The sequence below is a fragment of the Sus scrofa genome, chromosome X (genome assembly GCF_054392235.1).
Source record: "Sus scrofa isolate SSC_HxYL_T2T_F1_AM1 chromosome X, Sscrofa_HxYL_maternal_Yorkshire_Landrace_v2.0, whole genome shotgun sequence".
Classification (NCBI taxonomy): domain Eukaryota; kingdom Metazoa; phylum Chordata; class Mammalia; order Artiodactyla; family Suidae; genus Sus; species Sus scrofa.
In genome coordinates this window covers 118486336-118508422 of record NC_139401.1, presented here as the reverse complement: position 1 = coordinate 118508422, position 22087 = coordinate 118486336, and the positions used below count along the sequence as shown (strand labels likewise).

General features: G+C 45.0%; 1 protein-coding gene across 16 annotated transcripts in view; it reads left to right on the top strand.

Annotated features, from left to right (window-relative positions):
* The window catches only part of FRMD7 (FERM domain containing 7), a 54154-nt gene that overhangs the window by 11481 nt on the left and 20586 nt on the right, over positions 1-22087 (top strand). For 2 of the 16 annotated variants that reach the window (XR_014834638.1, XM_085006633.1), the window contains exons 1-5: positions 15291-15451; positions 16102-16206; positions 17190-17232; positions 19385-19463; positions 20232-20327. Coding sequence is in view for 11 of the 16 variants with exons in the window: in XM_085006633.1 (XP_084862759.1) it covers positions 20290-20327 (38 nt within the window). In the remaining 5 variants the exon portion in view is untranslated. Of the gene's footprint in view, positions 1-14526; positions 14585-14883; positions 15166-15290; positions 15452-15600; positions 15927-16095; positions 16207-17189; positions 17233-18906; positions 19136-19384; positions 19464-20231; positions 20345-22087 lie in introns of those variants that run through there. The other 14 variants (XM_085006630.1, XM_085006634.1, XM_085006631.1 and 11 more) reach the window with 13 other exon arrangements.

Here is a 22087-nt window from a genome sequence, read left to right as displayed (position 1 = left end):
AGGCTGCCCTCCTGAAGCTTGAGCTCAGAGGAGAGGCGTGGACTCAAGCCTCCCCCCCACCCCCCCGCCCTGCCCCCCCCTCTTGCCCCTTTCCCTCCCATCCCCACAGCTGAGGAGAGGAGGGAGCCCGAAGCCAAGAACATTCCACGAGCTGGGGTGGGTGGGGAACTGTCTTTGGAGCTGGGTGGGTGGCGGTTGGGTGTTTGTTCAAGTCTGCATTCGTGGGAATCTCTGTGAAGAGTTTGGGTTAGCTGGGGCCTTGCCACTCTGTCACCTTTCATCACCCTTCAGGGCGCCCCCTGCTGCCTGGGCGCTGGGGAGGACCAGCTGAGCCTCCCCACCTGTAGCTAGAGCGCTTTGCAGAGCTTCTCGCAGAGTGAGACCTGCTGAAGGGCAAGATTCCTCTGAATGCTACAGGCATTTCTTTCTGTGAAATGCCATTTACTCTGTATTTGCGTGGTTAGTTGACCCGTCGCACATACGGATGTATTCCACTAATAAGAGCTTAGCCTTGGCTTGGGCTTTAAGACAGCTCAGTGGGTTAAGAACCTGACTAGTATCCCTGAGGATGTGGGTTCCATCCCTGGCCTCGCTCAGGGGGTTAAGGATCCGGCGTTGCCACATGCTGCTGCATAGGTCAAGGATGCAGCTCAGGGCTGGTGTGGCTGTGGCTGTGGCGTGGGCCAGCAGCTGCAGCTCCAATTTGACCCCTAGGCTGGGAACGTCCATATGCCGCAGGTGCAGCCATTAAAAAAAAAAAAATGAAGTTGTCAACTCAATAGAGACTGCAAAATTCTTCCAAACCTGTCAGCTCAATAGAGACTGCAAAATTCTTCCAAACCGACTGAGCTGAGTCCATTGTCTTAGAGTCAAAAAGGTTTGGCCGGAGGGCAGAACCACCCAGGAGGTGGCTGGCCTGACCCAGCAATTTCCTAAAAGGGCCTGAAGCCTTCCATCCCAGTGGCAGAGAGCAGGGCTGGCCTTTGCGACACGAGGTGCCACTAAGCAGTTCTGTGGCAGCCTATCAGAGCGGAGGAAAGTCTTTGGTTGGACCAGTTCTACTGCGAAGAGATCCACCCTTCCGCAGATCACTGGCACCCCATGAGGTAGGGAGGAATCGACCAATGAGGTGCCAGGGCCAGGCACTGCAGCGAAGATCTGCCGAAGGCCACAAAGCTCAGGAAGAATGGAAAGTGACAGGCGCACAGGGGTGGGGGCACTGCGCTGGAGGCTGTGCAACTCTCTGATGTCTGGCTTTTCTGTTCTCAACACAGCTGCTATGCAAAAGCTGCAATTATTACCCCCACAGAATCCTATTCCAGCCTTCTTTTCTTTATGCCTTCTCTTTCTCTGTACCCACTTGCCCCTACTCTTCTGGGTCCAAGGTGTGGGGCCAGAGAGGGGAGGTCTGTCTGGGTGAGCTGACCCCGGGGCCCTGGGAGCACTTAGGCATGGCGCCCCGCCACTAATCACTGGGCTTCGCTGTCTTAAACAAGAGGTCCTTTGTCCTCGGAGAGTCCTTCGATGATGACGACATTCACCTTTCAACAGACTTAAACAAAGACAAAGGTTCTCCGGAATTCCACACGCAGAACATTGAAAATGATTCCACGGGATCTGTCACGAAATTACAGTCAGCTGCCTTTAACGCTGTGAGATACTGGCCTGTGTTCCAGGTAGTTCCCCTCCCGTTATCGCATACAATCAGTGGTTGATAAGTGTGTTGAATAGGATGACTCGACTGCTTCATTCCCTCATCGCTCAATTAACAAGTCCTTAGGAGCCCTCGCTGCTTCCATGCACTGTGTTGGCTAATGAGGATGCAGAGAAAAATAAGAAATAGCATCTGACCTCCAAGACCTCAGTCCTGTGGAAGAATCAGAAGGTAAAAAGAGTCTGTACACTACAGCGTGGCGTATACAAATGACAGTGGCAAAGACAGTTTTTGAATGGCACAACAGGAGAGGAGACAGCCTAAGCCAGCTGAAATATGCGTGTTGCGGGGTTGGGCAGACAGGTGGGTTTTTTTTTTTCTTTTTAAGGAGATGATGTCTAACCTGAGCCCTAATGACCAGTACTAGTTATTTAGATGCGCTGGGGGAGTTGGAGGAATAGGAGCAGAGTTGAAGACTGGTCCCGATAAAGGTAAACATCACAGGGAAAGGCCTGTGGAGTCTCCAGGTCAGTCTGATTGGATCTTTTCTTTCTCTTTATGGGCTGCACGTGTGGCATATACAACTTCCCTGGTTAGGGGTCAAATTGGAGCTACAGCTGCAGGCCTACGCCACAGCCACAGCCACAGCCACATGGGATCCCAGCCGCGTCTGTGACCTACACCACAGCTCACGGCAACACCGGATCCTTAACCCACTGAGCGAGGCCAGGGATCGAACCTGCACCCTCATGGTTCCTAGTCGGGTTCACTACTGCTGGGCCACAGTGGGAACTGCCTGACTGGATCTTAAACCCAAAGGCAAAGAGTGCTAGGAGCGTGGTGCAATACTGAGCCATGAGATGAGAGAGATAAGCATGGGCCAAGTCGTAAAAGGAATGTTTCATCTGAAGAAATTAAGGTTCAGCAAGGTTCACGATGAACCGAGGGTCATCCAGCTGCAAGCAAGTACTTGAGCCAGGAATTAAAAGTAGCTGTGTGGATCCCAGAGCCCCCCAAGTCCTTCCCCCACAGCCTGCTGCCTCCAGACTTCTGATACCCAACAGGAAAATGCTCTCCCTGCTTTACCAAGCAAGGCCAATCGCTGTCGCGAATCTTTTCCATGATATTTCTTTGTATTTCAGTGCTTCATTCCAATTTTACACAAAAATCAAACATCTTAGTATTTCATTAAAGTCTCAAACAAAAATAAGACAAACAACTGGCAATACAACCTCAAAAAGCTGAGGAATTCAATTTCTGGAAAAACTCCTCCTACGGAAAGGATTAAGGTTGGGTGCAAAGATGAACGTACATCTTTGTGTGCTGAGATGTCTATCTTAACGTTGTTCGTAATAGCAAAAAGGAGAAAACCATTTGCGTGGCTAAAAAGCTCATTTCCTATACAGTAACAAATGATAATAATAATACTAAGTTTTTAAACAATTGGTCACTCAAAATTGGGATTGTGCATTGCGAATTATCTGGAGAGGTTTACCCTAAGATACTGTCTGTCTCTTGATGGATGGGATTACAAGCACTTTATTTCTTCTTACTTTTCTGTTTCTTTTTTACCTTGATGTTTCAATGAGCATATTGAACTTTCTGAATGAGGAAAAAAAAAAGCTCAAAAACAAAGCAATGAAAGAAAGAAACGTCACTTAAAAAATGGTTGCTGCATAAGCGGTCAAAATAGAGGCTCCTCTCAAAATGACACTTGCCCCCCAGATATCAACCCTATGGCCCAGTAGCTCACAATTACTACTCAAATCCTTTCCAACCTAAAGAATAATGATAATAGCAGATATATATCAAAAGTGAGGGCCTACTGTGACTACACGGTTTTACTTGGGTGCAGGGCTGGTCCACAGAAATTTTGTTACTCTAATATGTGAACTGTTGGTGCCACACACCCCCACCTCCCAACTTGACTTCTTAGAATTTTCTTTTGGCCATGCCCACGGCACGCAGAAGCTCCTGGGCCAGGGATCGAACCCGCACCACAGCTGTAACCAGAGCCACAGCACACGTTTCTGCGTTTGAAGGAGTGTGGATTGGAGCCTCCTAAACTGGGACAAGCAAATGTCAGATTCAACATTCAGAAGGGAGGAATATCTTTGGTCTTGCTTTATAAATAGCAGTGAGTCAGCTTAACCAGATCCTTCTGCACAAATAATTCCACCTCTGCAATTAAAGGAGAAAGGTATTGGAAAACTTGCATTGGGAATGTGCAACTCATTTTAAGACACAAAGGTTAGCATCTCTTGGGACCCATTTCCCACTCCCCCTTCTCAGGTTCCCACAATTCTACCTTCTACAAGTTAAACCATGCCTTCTCTTTCTTTCTTGAACATTAGAATTTTAGATGGGCAGTATTTTTTTAAAAAATATACGAATTAAAATACTTCTGGCCTAGGCTGTGCTTGTCCCTGCGTACAGCTAGAGAATCCCAGACAACTGTTTTGCGTTACACACCCTAACAATAGATTCTGCCATCAGAAGTAGCCTGTAGCGGGAGGTTGGCACAGTTCTGCCCACCTGCGATCAGCCCCCGACTAAGCCAGGCTGAGAGGACTATACCACTCCTAGGCTTTGGGTTGTAGAGCCCAGGTCACCCCAAGGGCCATACACATGAGTTAGCTCTCAGGACTTGCATGGCTCTGTGCTGGAGTGGCTAGGAGGAAAGGGGTAGAGGTCTGCCAGCAAGCCCAGGAGGTAAGTCATATTGCTAAACCACAGGTTCAGCAAATCTTCAGGAAGTACCTACATTGCACACGACAGAGGTGGAGATCGGTCAGGGGGAGACCAGGGCTGAGGGGAGCCTAGCCGCCGGCCATCATAGGTCCAAGCCAGCACCCAACAGCAGGAACCCACGTGAAGAGACCCAGTGAACAAGCATCAAGACGTCAGGCAGTTGTCTGCATAGGGAAAGGGGAATGAAACCACGGGTCCTAAGTGACTTCTGCAAGAGTGGAGCTTGGCAAGAAGCCAAGTTGAGACGAGGCAGGAGCCCCTTCTAGGCTTCTTGCTGCAGGACAAAGCTGGCCCCTTAACTTGGTCCCCAGGTGTCCACAAGCACACCTGGCTAACGGAGGGGTGTTGAAAGGGCGGAGGAATGGGACACTTCAGGGCAGAGATGGTAGCCTCTGATAGCTCACGTGACCGCTTATTTGCTACTCAGAAGTCTGTTAGAGGTTCATTCTCTTTTTTCCAATTTTCAAATCCAGCTTCCCTATATGATAGAACTGAACTTCACTAGAATATTCTGGTAAGCAAAGAGAAGAAAATAAAATTCAAGTAAAACGCCATCATCCAGACTTTCCTATTTTGGTGTGTATTTTCTACACTGCAATACTACTTTCTCGTGGTTCCCTAAACTCCACATGTGTCTCTGAATCTCATTTAGTTTGGAATAGTTTCCGAAGCTTGTGTTTTTAAAAAGATTTTCTGTTCAGCCAACACAGATTCTCCACAGTAACCCGGATACCTTAGTTTTCATGGCCTCTTATTAAGTAGACATTTTAAAAGGCATTATTCTTTAATGGCTTTTTTATAGAGTTTCTGTGAAATTCACAACCTGTCGGAACAGAATGGCCTCCAACTTGCTCACAGCCCTGCTGGGCTACACACTGAACACTCTTTATAAATGGAGTAAAACTGGAGCTCTCGTCGTGGCTCAGCGGTTAGCGAAACCGACTAGCATCCATGAGAACTCAGGTTCGATCCCTGACCTTGCTCAGTGGGTTAAGGGTCCGGTGTAGCCGTGAGCTGTGGTGTAGGTTACAGATGCACCTCGGATTCCCCGTGGCTGTGGCTGTGGTGTAGGCCAGCGGCTACAGCACTGATTCGATCCCTAGCCTGGGAACCTCCATGTGCCGAGGGTGCAGCCCTAAAAAGACAAAAAAAAAGACCAATGAATAAATAAATAAATGGAGTAAAACTGATTCCAGAATGAAGAGACAGGAATGTAGAATCATCCAGGAAAAAGAGGCTGCGGAAGGAGAGACGATGGAGTAAGAAGCAGAAGGAGAGAAAAGTGAGTTAACAGTCCAGTCAAATGGTGAGAAATGATGATTTAAAAAAAAAAACAATAAATATGAAAGAATGAATCCAAGGAACATATTTTAGGCATTTCTCTCTTTCTTGTCCTCCATACAGCTACATACTCGTTTTCCCCGTATATTCAAGGACACCCTGGTGTAGTGAAAGGAACCCATGACTGGAGGCCAGAAGACCTGGGGTTCCAATCCCAGATCTGCTATTAACCTGCTGGAAGACTTTGGGCAGGTCTCTTCCCTGCTCTGGTTCTCAGTCTCCGCACTTGTAACAAGGAAGCCCTGCAAGCCCATGACATTGAACCATCTCTGATGTGTCCCCAATGGCTCACATGGCTAGATATGCACAGACGTTTTTATCACCCTGAACGTGAAAATTCCAACTACCCCCTCAGAATCTGGCTGTGCATCACACACAGCACATGGGTTTCGTGCTGGAGCGCTACGTGGAAACAAACAATTATAATTGTTTTAATTACCCAGAGGAGCTAGTAATTTCGACAGGACTTAGGAGCACTGTCTTGAGAATGCTATTATTACACTGTCACTTTTGAACAGCCTTTCCAACATAGGCATGGTAATTTCAATGTGCCAGGAGTGGGGGCAAGATTGCTATTAGGGTGGTATTCTTGGTGTGTGTGTGTGTGTGTGTGTGTTTTCCTGTTAGTACGAAGAGTGACTCTGAGCAACGAGAGTCTCTTAGACACCATCCAGCAAAGAGTATGAATCAGATGCAACCTATTCGGGTCATTGCCAGGCCAAGCTAAGGCCTCAGGCAGCGACACATCATCCCTTTAGAGCTTGAGAAAGGTGTCTGCTAGGAAGTCTGATGGCAGAGTTCCCTTCTGAACCGAGTTCAGTCAGGATCAAATGGCTGCAGGCCAACAGGGTAGTGGTCAGACAGCTGCTCAGTTTGATCCACCAGGACCCCCTAGGACAGCCACGTGGGCTGAAAATCTTTCGGAGCAGTTCATCTTAAGCACCTGTAAGCCTTCCATCCAGCACACAGGCAGGACTTCGAACTGCTTTATGTTTTCAGAAAGAAAATAAAAACCAGTTGTAAGTTGGTATGAAATTCACAGGTGCACAAGCAACTGCAAGGGTTCTTCTCACTGCTTACCGCCACCTGGAAATCCTATGTACCTATTTTAAAGGGTCCCTGAGTTCCCAGCGTGGCGCAGAGGAAATGAATCCGACTAGGAACCGTGAGGTTGTGGGTTCGATCCCTGGCCTCGCTCAGTGGGTTAAGGATCCAGTGTTGCCGTGAGCTGTGGTGTAGGCTGCAGACTCAGCCGGGATCTGGCATTGCTGATGGCTGTGGTGTAGGCCAGTGGCTACAGCTCCAATTCGACCCCTAGCCCGGGAACCTCCATATGCTGCAAGTGCAGCCCTAAAAAAGCAAAAAGAAGGACAAAAAACCGTGCTTCCTTCCAGTTTATTGCTGAGTCCTCTGGGCTCTGAGGAAAGGGTCTCGCTTGACTTCCTCTTTACTCCCCGTTTGTTTGATGTGTCTAACTGTACCTTGCTCTCCACCAGATGCGAAGAGACTAGATTGCCTGCCGAGAGAACTCCATTTTAGAGTGAACTGCAGCTACCTGGTAATTAGCCTCTCACCACTCTCAGCAGCTCTCTTTTTACCAGGAGTTCAACCTCCTAGGAGGGTTAGAGCTTGGCCAATCATTTCTTCTGCCCTGCCTTGAAGGAGCCCCGTTTCCTAGTTCCCCAGGTGGTTCACATGGAGTGTAAATTTTGAAATCATGTTCAACTTCGTTTTTAGCAAACCAGCTGCATCTTGACTGGTAGCTGAAAAAGATACCTGTCCGATTTCTGTTGTTGCAATGGCAGGATATTTGCATTTTTAATGAAAAGTGAAACAGCCCTTTAAAAGGAGCAGACTCAGAGTTTATTTCCCTAAGGGGTTCTGAGATTTCTGGATGTAGCCCGCAGACAATAGGAAAGGAGGAAGACTCATCTTCAGAAGGGTCCCAACTCTCTGTAAATGAGGTGTGTGCCTCTTGCTGCTTATAAACAGAGAGCTGGGTGAAGGTGAAAGAGTGTAGACCAAGAGGCAGAATAAGCTTTCCCTGTATCGCCGAGATTAAATTGGGGTCACTGAAAACAGGTTTTACCTAGGACTGCCCCGATGGCACCAAAATGCTGAACTAACTCCGACTTCCTATTCTACTCAGCACAGGTCAGATGCGCTCCGACTCTTACTGGAGGGCTCCACTCGGTTCTGAGTTCCAAAAATGCTATTCAGGATTCAGCATATGAAGAGTAAAAGGAGATGGGAAATTAGTCATCAGGGTGGCCTCACCCATCTTTCTGGTTTAGGTGCCCTTTGCATATGCCCTCATACCACCCTCTGTGTACAAGCACTCTTAGCCCCAACCACTGAGATTATTTGTTGATGCACCTGTCTTGCCAGTCAGCCTCTGTATTCCTGGGGGTAGTGCTTGGGTCTTGTTCACTTCAGTATCCCTGGAGTCCAGGAAAGTACCTGGCATACAACAGGTGCTCAATAATGTATGCTGAATTGAAGGGGTGGTAGAAAGGGTGGTTAAACTATACACAGTTCTAGAGAGTTCCCATTGCGGCTCAGTGGGTTATGAACCTGACTAGTCTCCATGAGGATTCGGGTTCCATCCCTGGCCTTGATCAGTAGGTTAAGAACATAGCATTGCCGTGAGCTGCAGTGTAGGTTGAAGATGCAACTCGGATCTGGTGTTGCTGTGGCCAAGGCATAGGCTGGCACTGCAGCTCCGATTCGACCCCTAGCCTGGGAACTTCCATATGCCACAGGTGTGGCCCTAAAAAAAATAAATATCTATATCTATCTATCTACACTACTATATATAGAATAGGTAACCAACAAAGACCTACCATATAGCACAGGGACCTATAGTCAATATCTTTTAATAACCTATAATGGAAGAGAATATTAAAAAAGAATATATATATATATATATATATATATATATATATATATATATGCTCCTGCTGGTCCAGGAGCTCTATATGCTGTGGGGTGGCCAAAAATGAAAAAAAAAAAAGAATGTATATATATCCACAACATAACAAAAATGAAAAAAAGAATATATATATATGCAACATAAATCAACTGTATTTCAATTTTAAAAAATTTTTAAGTAAAGGCATATACAGAAAGAAAAGGGTAAATGCATCAAAAGTAAGTCCAGAGTTTGGGCAGGGGAAAATTACAACAAGAAACCTACAAGAATTGAAAAAAAGAGAATAGAGAATGGAAGAAAAAAAACATGCTGAAGGAGAGGCAAGGGATCAGCTTTTAAAGAGTTTATTAGGGAGAAGGTTAAGACTGGCCAAGCAGTTCTCTGTCCCTGGCTTTTTATGTGGTTGTTACTGTTAAGCCTTACCTATAAAAATGTGGAGTCAGGATTAACATAATTGAGAGGCAGTTCATTCACTTGCTGCTGGAGGAAAGATCGACACTGCTTTCTATGAGGGGAAACTAATAGTCCTGTTTCTGATTCTTAATATTCCAGATCTTGGATATTCAAACAAATGACGCCCTTGTCAAAAACAGACCCTTCGAGTGGTCCAAGTGCAAACAGCTAGGCGACCTTCAAAAGTGTCCCGATTTGGATCATAAATTATCAAATCAACTAGAATAGAAAAAATACAAATCTTAAAAAAATAAAAAATAAATTGTATAGTCACCCTATAAACAGTCAACATTTCTTGAGCTCTTTCTTTAGACCAGATACTGCGTACTTGACATGACTAGTTTCAGATGCTCACTACGTTCCTTTCTTTTAAATGGAGATGTAATTCACATGCCAGAAGAGTCACCGTTTTAAAGTGTACAATTCAGTAGATTTTAGACTATTCACTGCATTGTACAACCATCATAACCATCTAGTTCTAGAATATTTTCATCCTCCCCTAAAGAAACCCCATACTAGTTAGTAGTCACTCCCGATTCCCTTCTTCCCCCAGTCCCTGGCAAACACAAATCTGTTCCTGTCTCTATAGATTTGTCTGTTCTGGACATTTCATATAAATAGCATCTTATAATACGTGGCCTTTTGTGTTTGGCTTCTGACAGTCCTATTTGGCAATTGAGGAAGTCAAGGCTGAGAGAGATTAAATAGCCTGCCCCAAATCATCCCTCCACCAGGTAGCGGAGTCAAAACTAGACCCAGGTGTGTTTAGCTTCAGCGCTCACCTTCTTAGCCACCATGATGTGCTGCCTCTCATATGTATTGCAGGTACTCAGCACATTTCTGGAACTCCTTTTCAGCCTTCTATAACTGGTGCATTCTTTCCGAAGTGACTCATAAGCCTTCATTATTTGAAAGTGGATTTCATATTTGGAAAGCATGAAAAATCCTAAAAAGCAAATACAATAACCAAAGTGGGCTATTAAGTTGGGTCCTTTCTAAGGACTAGGTTATGTACCCCTTCCCCAAAGTCATACGTTGACTCTCTACCCCCCCCCCACCCTGTGTGACCAATGTGACTGTATTTAAAGAGAGGGCTCTTAAGATGTCATTAAGGTTAAAAGCAGTCCTAAGGGTGGGGCCCTAATCTGATAGGATTGGTGGCTTTATAAGAAGAGCGAGAGACAGGTCTCTCTCTGTGTCACGTGAGGACACAGAGAAGGGGGCCATTTTCAAGGCAGAGAGGTCTCACAAGAACCTAATCAACCTGGCACCCTGATCTCAGACTGCCAGCCTCTAGAACTGTGAGAGCTAATTTCCTGTTGTTTGATCCACCCAGTCTATGGTATTTTGTTATGGCTGCCGGAGCAAATATTGTCATATTTTTGGGATTGAAAAACGAGGCATAACCATAAAGTCAGGAGAATGAGTGCTTACTGTCTATGACTTTAAGAACAATTTCCAGGAGTTCCCGTCGTGGCGCAGGGGTTAACAAATCTGACTAGGAACCATGAGGTTGCCGGTTCAGTCCCTGGCCTTGCTCAGTGGGTTAAGGATCTGGCGTTGCTGTGAGCTGTGGTGTAGGTTGCAGACACAGCTTGGATCCCGAGTTGCTGTGGCTGTGGTGTAGGCCGGCGCTACAGCTCCGATTAGACCCCTAGTCTGGGAACCTCCATATGCCGCGGGAGCGGCCCAAAGAAATAGCAAAGAGACAATAAATAAATAAATAAGAACAATCTCCTGAGGGGCGCATGAGAAATATCTTGAATGTGGGAATCAGCACTAGAAACACGAGACACTTCGTGTGGCATTATGCTTTCAAATTTTATAATGTGTATTGTATTTCTCTGGAAAATATAACAAGTATAAGGAAAAAGTAAAATTGCCTATTACACTATTGTTACTAATATGCTATATTTGTTCCGGTTCATCCTTTTCTGAAACTTTAATCATATATATATATTTTTAGAGCTGCACCAACCGAATATGGAAGTTCCCAGGCTAGGAGTCAAATCAGAGCCACAGCAGCCCGCCACAGCCACAGCAATGCCACATCCAAGCCACGTCCATGACCTACACCACAGCTCACAAGGCAACACTGGATCCTTAACCCACTGAGTGAGGCCAGGACTCGAACCTGTGTCTTCATGGATACTAGTCGGTTTCATAACCCATTGAGCCATGATGGGAACTCTGCCTATATTTTTTTTTGAAGTACATAATATGTGGATATATTAGAATCTCCATTATCTAATGTGGTCAAAGGTGGTTGTTGGTCAGTTAATTGAGAAAATTTGCCAAAGCAGAAAATCGTAATAAATATATACATTTAGACACCAACACTTTAAACTTTTTAATTTTGACAGAAAACAAGTACATTTATAGTCATACTCCAATCTTTTGATGCAGGGTCATGTGCTTTTTGAGTAAGAACTACTGATTGACGTTTCCAATTTTCCTCTCTAGCTCACACCCATAATGCATCATCTATTATTTTCAGTTTTTGTTCATTTCATGTGGAAAAATTTGAGTACAGAATCCTTCCAGAATTTTCTCCCTCAATGTTTTACTGCTGTCATACCCAAAACTAGTCTGACAGCATATTTGGGGGCATGGCCCCCTTACAGAGTTTGCAAAGTGATCAACGTAGTTTTCATACAAACCACTCTTGTGTATAGTGATCATAATTCTTGTGATATATATACAATTACATTGTAGAATAACAATAATAAGTAGAATTGTCAAAAATATGTCCAAGACAATAATTATTAAGCATGAGACTCAGTCAATGCGTGTAGAAGTACAAAGCCATGGTAGAATAGCCCACTAGCCATGGGCTTTCGTCATGACACAGGCATCTTTCAATGTTTTAAAGGGGGATTGTGGAGTTCCGTTGTCGCTCAGTGGGTTAAGAACCCAACATAGTGTCCGTGAGGATGCAGGTTTGATCCCTGACCTTGTTCAGTGGGCTAAGGATCCGGTGTTGCTGTGGCATAGGCCAGCAGCTACAGCTCTGATTCGACCCCTAGCTCGGGAACTTCCATATGCTGCAGGTGCAGCCCTGAAGAGCAAAACAAACAAAAAATCCAGATATGTATAGACTAAAAGGTACTTTCCTTTAATCTAAACCTTTCTCCAGGAATAATGTTATTAGCAGTTTGGTATGTATTCTTCCAGAAACTTCTATGTACATATCTAAATCTATATATATATAGATATAGATTTTTTTTTTGTCTTTTAGCCTTTTTCTAGGGCCGCTTCCGTGGCATATGGAGGTTTCAAGGCTAGGGGTCCAATCGGAGCTGTAGCCACCAGCCTACGCCAGAGCCACAGCAACGCGGGATCCAAGCTGTGTCTGCAACCTACACCACAGCTCACGACAACGCCAGATCTTTAACTCACTGAGCAAGGCCAGGGACTGAACCGGCAACCTCATGGTTCCTAGTCGGATCCGTTAACCACTACGCCACAACGGGAACTCCTATATCTATATTTATGTGTGTTACTTTAGCTTTGTGATGTGCCAGGCACTGTGCTACGGCCTTGATGTGAATTATCTTGATTAATCTGTACAACTCTATAAGATAATACTATTTCCATTTTACAGATGAGTAAACCAAGGCTCAGAAAGGTTCAGTAATTTGCCCTGGGTCACATAGTGACTAACTTGTTCTTCTTCTTGAGAGGACTGTCTTACTAATGCACATGAATCATGTTAAATGTTTGAATCCATTCATCTATTTATTCAGTAAACATTTATTGAGTATCCACTCTTTGTCCGTCGCTGTATATAATGCCAGCTACTCAGGCCCATGGTTTCTCTGTTTAGGTACCTGGAAAAGGAGGGCTAATCTGTGAGCCAAAAGATTTCCCCAATTCATTCAGTTAGAAAGTGGGTAGAGTAGGATTACAAGCCATGCTTGTTTTAACAAATTGTTATATGACAGCCCTATGTGCAGGGAAGCCTTGGTCGACTAGACTGTTTTTTGGAGGTAGCCAGCTTGAATAGTCATTGTTTCCATGAGAAGATAAGTTTGGAGCCCCAAGAAATCAGTGTCCCATGGTTAAGACTGAGTTTGTGAGCTGGAGATTATAAATACAAGTTGCGAAAAGTTTTAAATTATGTGTGTGTGATTTTTAAAAGGCAAACACTGCTCTACTGTAATCCAAGGGCAATGAATATAAGACTGGGTTCGGGACTGGAATGCCAATTCTTCTTGAGTGGGAGGACTGGTGATCAGGACTTTGAGTCCACTAAGGAGCTTGATTAGGATGTTGAAAGGTGTCAGCTTAAATAAGAACAAGCCATGGAAAAGAGAATCAGGAGTCCAGAAAAGAGAAAATAAGAAAGTTGTACACAGAGATATTATGAGAAAAAAAAATAATCGTAGCACCAAAATTGAGGAATCAGATCATAACGGTTGAAAGAAAAAATGAAAGGCTGCATGTTAAGACAGAACCAAGCCCTCACCTATTGTGCAACACATTCCACAAGGCTGGCCAATTTCAACCTACACCACACCACGGCGGCGGCGGATTGAAGGGAAATGCTTCTCCGAGAGAGGCGGGTGGAGAGCTTAAGCCACGTGAGCTCCTGACCTCCAAATGCACAAATGCCAAAGGCTTTTAGAGACGGTTGCTGAGATGTACAGGGGTGGAAGAATCAGGGGATTATTCTTACAAACATGGTAGGGCTCCCACAGGAGGGAGCAAAAAGGAAGCCTTGATTGGAAACCTCACAGGAATGGCTATATATTCTCTGCGACACTGCAGAAACATTTAAATATACAAACATATGGAACGTGGCAGCGTGGATGGCGAGGCTTAAGCGCCCCAATGGAAAAAGAAAAAGAATAAAAAATGAGGCGGGGGGGGGGGGAAGGGAGATCTTGAGTTTCTCGATTTGTTTGCAAAGAAACTGGAGTCTATGACGGAATTTCATCCTCAGGACTGCAATGTTTCTTTAGCATTGGAAAAAGTATTGCTGTCATCTCTCTCTCTTTAGAAATTCTTTTTTTTTTTTTTCATAATAAAAATCCCGTGGCAGCTCCTTGTCTGGAGGACTTTAAAAATAGGAGCGATTTCATCTGTCTGGAATGGTCTGTGTCAGCACTTGCCCCAGGCAAGGTTGCCACATAGGCAAAAACTCCCCCTCCCTCCTCCCTCCCAGGCACCCCTCCCCCATTGCCCCCCAATGTCCTTCAAGCCCCCCAAACCCGCCCCCCCCCCGTGGCCTGACCCCCTTTTCCTGGACCAGGGCTCCAATGTGACCCCCCACATAGAAACCAAACCCCCTTTCCCTCGGAGCTCTCTCTCCAGGTGCTAAGGATGCAGTAGGTTTCACCCTTCGGGGGCCTATTTGCATTTAAAAATAGGACCCTGGTTAACCCACGTGAAGCTGGTGGAGCTTTGGACAATGTCACCACGGCAGCGAGAGGAGTCCAAGGGACAGGGGAGTATTTTTGGTCGTTGGGGGAAGGGGGGGAGGGAGGCCCCCTTCCTGGAAGCTATTAAATCCCAGATGTGAGTTCTGTTCGCTGGTCCTGCCTTGAGGGAGAGGGTAGGAGGTGGGAGGAGGGTGGCTGGACTGGCTGACCTCTCAAGGTTGGCATTAATTCTACGGGTCGGTGATTTCCAACTACGTTTCCCTGCGCGCGGCTTCCTTTGCAGCACGAGAGGCACCGCGTGACTCGGTTTTAACTAGGGGTTTTCAGCAGCGTGTCTTTGTGCCTATCAGCCAGGGCCCAATTTTCCCATCACAGCCCTCGGTGCAACTGCACCCCTCGGCTTCAGCAATGGTGGCTGAAGATCAGCTCCAGCCCCACTCTGGCTCAGAGAGATTTTCACAGAGAGCCCCTCCAAGCTCCTGTTCTCCAGAGAGACAGAAGAAGGGGACTGGTTTGTGCTCCCCGCATGGGTGGGCTTTAAGAAGAAAAAAAAAAATCTGTGTGGCCTTAGGTGAAAGGAGTGTGTGACAATACAGATTTGGTGGGAAAAGCAGCAAAATGAAATCTACTCTGGAGCTCAGAGGAGTGAGGTTGGTCCATTTCATGTTGGATCCGCGAGCACGCAAGAGCTCCTCATACCTGCCGGGCTCTGAGTTACACCTGGTGGGAATTAAGGAAATTCAAGCAAAGCCACTCCTAGGACGGAATTCAGCCTAATGGGGAAGAAAGGCAGCCCGTGTGAGCAGTGCCATGTTTGAGGGAACCAGGAGTGTTTGGGAGAATGGAGGATGCCCTTGGCTCAACCTGCTGCTGTAGGGATCAGAGGAACTGCTCCCCGCATCTGAGCTGAGTGGGAGTAAGCCGAAGCGAAGGAAGGTGGGAAGGGCGTGCTGTGTAGAAGGAATGACAGGAGCAGAGGCATGGAGGCCCGAAACTCCTTGACATGAGTGGGGAACCGTGAGCGGGCGGCGATCCTTCCAAAGGAACGTGGCAGGAAAGGGGAGGGGCAGGAGATGACGCTAGGCTGGGGGGGCCAGGCAGGGCCCCCGAGGGGAGAGAGTGCAGCCTCGCTGCTGCTAAGAAGTATAGACTTTATCCTGCGGGGGGGCGGAGGGGGGGCGCCCCTGAAGGATTTTAAGCCGGTCAGATCTGCATCTTGATTAAACTATCTGTCAATTTGGGGGAAATCATTCAAATTGCCTGTGGGATGAATTGATTAAAGAATTCCATTGAAAGGGTAGATTTGCAGATCCAGCCCTACATAGTTAAGTGCAAGGCTCTCTTTTTCCGAGAGGGTTTGAAATTAATCGGAGGTTTTTAAAGAGGTACTGTGGAAACAATCTACAGATGGGTACGTGTATTTATGGGTGGAACTCGGCATCATTTGGGAGGATACAGGGCCTGAGAACAGTGCTTAAAGGAAACTGCTTGAAGACATGTTGCTTCTACCCTTTATCCCACACCACAGTAACAATATCAGCGTAGGAACACAAAATGTGCTAATATCTCTTTTTTTTGTTGTTTAGCAAAAGTCATCCGGGAAGGCGCTGTTTAACCTGAGTTGCAGCCATCTAAATCTTGCTGAAAAGGAATATTTTGGATTAGAATTCTGTAGCCATTCTGGAAATACTGTAAGTTGGTTTCACTCGAGGGTTCTTTGTGTCTGGAATTGCTTCTAAATGCAGCTAGGTACAGAGGGCTCAAACCCCTAATTGAAAAATGAAAAGCCAGAGTTCTGGCACAATGGGATCAGCAGCGTCTTGGGAGCACTGGGACACAGGTTCGATCCCTGGCCTGGCACAGTGGGTTAAGGATCCGACATTGCCGCAGCTGCCGCTTAGGTTGCAACGGCAGCTCGGATCTGATCCCTGGTCCAGGAACGCCATATGCCACAGGGTGGCCAAAAAAGAAAAAAGAAAAATGAAAAGCCATTTAAACTCTTACAAAATGACTGGACCTGATAACTCTTTCACCTCCTTGTCTATTGAAAGAAACCTCTGTTTACCAGACACAAACTCTTCCACCCCGTGCTTCTCTTTGGTCCCTCTGTGCTTTATTTCTTGACTTTCCAGAGGCTGGACCTCAACCTCCAAAATTAAGACCCCTAACCTCACCAATGAGTATTCAGGGGACTCTCCTTGTCCCTCTCTCATGGTCTAATATTCTTGGTGGTCTTCCTGCTATGTCCTGTCTTGGCACATCTGTTATCTTGGCCCCTTCCCAGAAAGGCTCCTTGTGACTATTAAGCTGGCATTTGGGGGCTGTAGGATTCAAATGTGGAGCCAAATGCCTTCATTACTCTTTGTAGCAACTAATGAGCCTCATATGTGACATCTCTGTCATCCTACTGAGGCAGGGGAGCGGTGATTCAAATGTCAACAGCAAAGGGATGATAGATCAACAGTGTGTACTGTCACTGGGAAGATACAAGGGGGCAGATCGAGGGTGTCCAAGGTACAGCATCTCCTTGGGGTTGCTGTTTCTAACTATCTTTAGAAGTCTAAAGAGCCTTGGTATTTGTTTCATGTTAAATGTAATCGGTTACCAAAAAAAAAAAGAAAAAAGCTGCGCCCAATGCCATGTTCTACCAATTCTTTCATTAATGTTATTACAGGTCTGGTTGGAACTTCTGAAGCCCATTACAAAGCAAGTAAAAAGTAAGTATGGAAAATTACTTAAGGAATATAATTCTCTGTTACAGCTTGAGAATACTGCAGCAATACCACACCATTCCTCAACTTAATATAAGGGGAGAAAAGGGCTTTGATGTATTATTTCAATCCTTCACCCATCCAGTGAAGTTAGCAGTTAAAAACATCTTTTTACTTTGCCTGAGATAAAGAAAATCAGGCTGCTGAATCTTTGAGTACATTTCAAGAACCCTGGTAATGACGGCGCTCTGTGCATTGGCTCTAGGAATACAACTCTGACCCGAGCCCTGCAAATCTTTGCGCAACCTTCATGTCAATCAGCAATGCCATTCACCTTGTTTCAGAAGGCGTTTTCGTTTAATCCTGTCACAGACATTGTCCATTCATTTCAGTTCATATTTGACTGCCTACTCTGTATAAAATATCCCCCTGCATCCCAAATTTCAGAATCTAGGGTGCTGGTTCTCAGATTTCAGTGTGAATTAGGATCACTTGTGGAGGGAGAGGGCTTCTGGTCATAAAGATATATTATAGTTTTTCCTGTAACTTTTGGTCTTTAAACTACCTGGGAATTGATGTTTGTATACGTTTGTACATGATACGCTGTAGAGGTACAATATAGATTTTCCCGTGTTGACATTGACTTTCTCCAGCATCATTTATGGAAGTCTTTCCCTGCAGATCTCCAGTGTCATGGTCCATAAATAGAAAGTCTTTAACATTAAAAAAATGCAGATTCCTAGGTCTGGTCTCCTCATCTCCCCGCTGGGGGCCAGCAACCTGCATTTTTAATGCAATCCATAGGTGTTTCTGGTGCAGATGGGTTTTAGTCCACACTTTGAGAAAGGCTGTTCTGGTGTTGAGTCCCCTGCCTGCTCTTTGTGTTGGTGCTTCCCACAGTTCAGCCTGTTCCCAATGAGAAACGATCATCTGTCACATTATGCCAACCGCTTCCCAACGGATTCCCCTCAATCCATCAGGCACGCTACGCCCAAAGGGAACGCTTGCAAATACAAGCCTGACCACATCACTCTCTTGCTCCAAGTGCGTCCATGGCTCCCTATTGCCCTTCACATAAAGTCCAGCCTCTTTAGGATGATCCACAAAGCCCTGGACGCTGATTGCCTTTCTAGCCTTGACCTCTGCCGTGGACCACTTCATACTCCTACCTCTCCTGACTTTAACAAAACTAATCTCAGGTGTAGGCTTCTCAGATAAAGTAGAAGATACCCAATGATAGTAGACTCTCAGATAGGCAGAAACTAACTTTTTTGTATAAGTATGTCCCATGCAATTGCTGTTTATCTGAAATTCAAATTTTACTGGGAGTCCTGTATTTCTGTCGGCTAAATTTGGCAGCCCGACTCAGGTGTCAACTCCTTTATGGGAGTCTTCCACTCTTTTTTCCCCCTCTTGTGCTTCTCCAGTCCTAGGGGTTTATAACACTTTGTGAATGTGTAATGGTCTACATGTCTGCCTCTACTATCAGCCTATCAGCGCTTAATTGTATTTTTATTCCCAAGACCTGCTAGTACAATGCTTAGCCTATAATATGCACTCAAGAAATAATTACTGAATGAATGGTGTTAATGCTGCATTATGTGTTTGCTTTTGATGCAAAAAGCTTCTTATTTTCAAATGCAAGTAGGAGTGAAGGCAAGATTTGTTTTCTTAATGTAGATTTTAAGATACCTGGAGGCTTCCGGCCACACTACTACTTCCCTTTATGAGATCCTTGAGCCAGCCGATATTTACCTGCCTCCGAAGTTAGGCCCTTCTCTCAGCCAGGAATGCAGAATCCCAAGCAGGAAGTGGTATCTTTTTCTAAATGGAATACTTGTTAAGAGAGGACACAGCAGGCCCCAAATGGGGCACATCTTTACAAAAAGAAACTCAAAAGAGAGAAAAGGTAGGAAGAGGGGCAGGAGAACTTTCGCAATTGCTATCCATGTAGAAGCACCATCCAGAAACAGCAGCATCTTACAAATGTGAAACATTGAAATTTAAATCAAAGCCTGTGAGAGACAGTAATGGGGAAAAGAAGGAAGAGGAAAGGGGAGTATCATGGGTGTGTGTGTGTGTGTGTGTGTGTGTGTAAAGACCTGTAACTGTTGTGATGGACATTTGAATAAAACTTATGGAGATGTTGTGTTTTAAGATCCTAAGGAGGTTGTTTTCAAATTTATGGTGAAATTTTTCCCAGTGGACCCTGGACATCTTCGAGAAGAGCTTACAAGGTTAGTACTTACCTGTGTGTCTGCTGCATGATGTTACTTGATCATTCTTCTCCATGTATCAGGGAATGGGCTTCTAGTCTTCTTTAGAAGGCTTGGCTCTCCATCACTCTCTGGGAGATGATGATGTGTTGGTGAGCAGGAGAGCCTGGCTGGTCCCCAAAGTGTTAATTTTCCAAAGGATAGGGACTTCAGGGAGAAGGAGGGGTGGTGTTCTGAAAGTGGTAGCCAGCCTGGGTGCCCCCTTGGGGGTTATGTCATTAACTGCTACAACAGTAAGTGTTTGCCTTCACTGCATCTGTGTTCCAATCAGAGGACAGCTTGACAGCACGGCTGGGTACAGTGCCAGCTAAGCTCCATGGGTATTGAAAATGGGTGTGTGTGTGTGTGTGTGTGTGTGTGTGTGTATCTCATAGGTAGAAAATGATGATGACATGTAAAATCTTTTTGAAAGTAGAAAACTCAAAAATATAAAAAATAATTTTTATAAGGTATTTAGAATGCATATGTATAAATTACACTTTATTACAATTAATAATTACAAATTGTCGATCATTTATTACAATTTTGAGTAATGATAGAGTATTAATCTTATATAAGTAAATATTTTTATACTTGTAACAAATTTAAAAGGTATAATCTGAAAGTATAAAACATTTCAAAAGTATTTTTATAGTTCTAAACGTGCCCTCCAAAATTACAATGTAAACGTACCTCATCAGAAATACCTTGTCAGAATAACACTCCCCCAAACCTTACTCTGCTTTCTAGACTTTTACACACAGAAGAAAGAGAAGAGGGAATCTAGTCCAGCCCTTTTGATCGACAGATGGAACAGGTCCTGGGAACTAGAGTGACTTGGCCAAGGTCACGGGATGTTGGGAGTTAGTCTACCTGAAATATTCCCCAACGTGGTTCATGGCCAGTTTTTCTTCATCTCTTTCATGCAGGGGGACTTCTTTTCTGAGGGCTCATTCTAGAAGTGACTTGTCACAAGTCCATCTCTCTCTGTCTCTCCCAATCCTCTCCAAATTTGTGAGTCAAGGGCCCATTTCCCAGATAGCTGGGTATCTTGGTACCTGTATCAGCTTGCATTTCCTAACCCATTTCACTTGAGTCACAAATTGTAACCAATTTTGAAGGAGATAAACTTTTTCTAGGAAAAAAAAAAGGATGAGAAAATGGATGTGATGCTAAATGATTCCTCAGCTGTTCAGAGGAAGGATTTGGTATTTGCAGCAGGCAGCTTGCCTTCTTAACAGCAAGGAATGTGTCAAATGACAAGAAGTTTCCTTTCTTTCTTGCTAGGAGTAAAATGACATTCACTTCCCTTTTAGCAATTGAGGCTGATTATTCTCAATTTACATCTGTATTCGAAAGCAGGCAATGGCAAAGGTTAGACTTCCTTTATTTTTTTTCCCCCATCGGTCCATTTGAGAATACTTACCTGTAGTTGACTTTACAAGGACGTCTTGTTTCTTGTTTGAGGCCAATGCCTGAGTTTCTCGGCGTGGTGTGCAAATATAACTTTTCTAATTGAATCATTTCTAATCCATTAAGGGAGCTCACAGTATGAAAGATTATAATGAATGCCTTTGTAAATTGAATAATCACCTAGTAATTTCCCTGGTTTTTTTCCTATACGGATTTTCAGCTATCACCTGCAATTAATTTTCATTCACCACATTGCCTTCAAGTCTTAACTGGTTTTAAAAAAAAGTCCAGATAGAACTTTAATTGACACAACACTAAATCAACCGTACTTTAATAAAAATAAAATTAAATTAAAAAAAGAAAAGTACCACTTATATAGGGAAATGTCCCCAGTAGGTACTCAATAAATATTGTAATGTATAAAATAAAATATTGGAACCAATTTTGGACCAAGAAGGAACACAGTCAGTGGCAGAATGTTAATTATACACATCTTTCCTTAAGTTGATTGCCTTTTATAACAGCTTAAAACTGTGGGACAGGAGTTGCCATCATGGCGCAGCGGAAACGAATCTGACTAGCATCCATGAGGATGCAGGTTCGATCCCTGGCCTCGCTCTGTGGGTTAAGGATCTGGCGTTGCCATGAGCTGTGGTGTAGGTCGCAGACGAGGCTTGGATCTGATGTGGCTGTGGCTGTGGTGTAGGCCGGCAGCTGTAGTTCCAACTCGAACCCTAGCCTGGGAACTTCCATATGCCACAGGTGAGGCCCTAAAAAGACAAAAAAAAAAAAAAATTGTGGGACAAATGCTATCTGTTTGGCAAAGCTCTAGAGGCCAACATGCACTTTCTGGGTCCCTGACTGTTGGTAGGCAACTCATTCCATTCAGTACAGAGCAGTTCCATACTTGCTCTGTGCGAAGGGCTGGGCTGGGCTCTGGTGACACAGAGAAGGGGGTCCAGGTGAAGGGGCAGAGGCACGGCCTCAAGTTGGAGATTTCAGCAGCACAGTCTTGGGGATGGGAGGCAACCTAGGTTGAGTGGCAGACCTGGGTTCTGGGCACAGTTTCACTCTCTTTGTGTGATGTGACTTGGCCAATATCACCTAACCTCTGTCTTTGCATAACTGTAACATGGGGCGATGGTTCCAACCTTCTAAGTTGCTACGATAGTGAGTACTTGGTAGCATTTTGT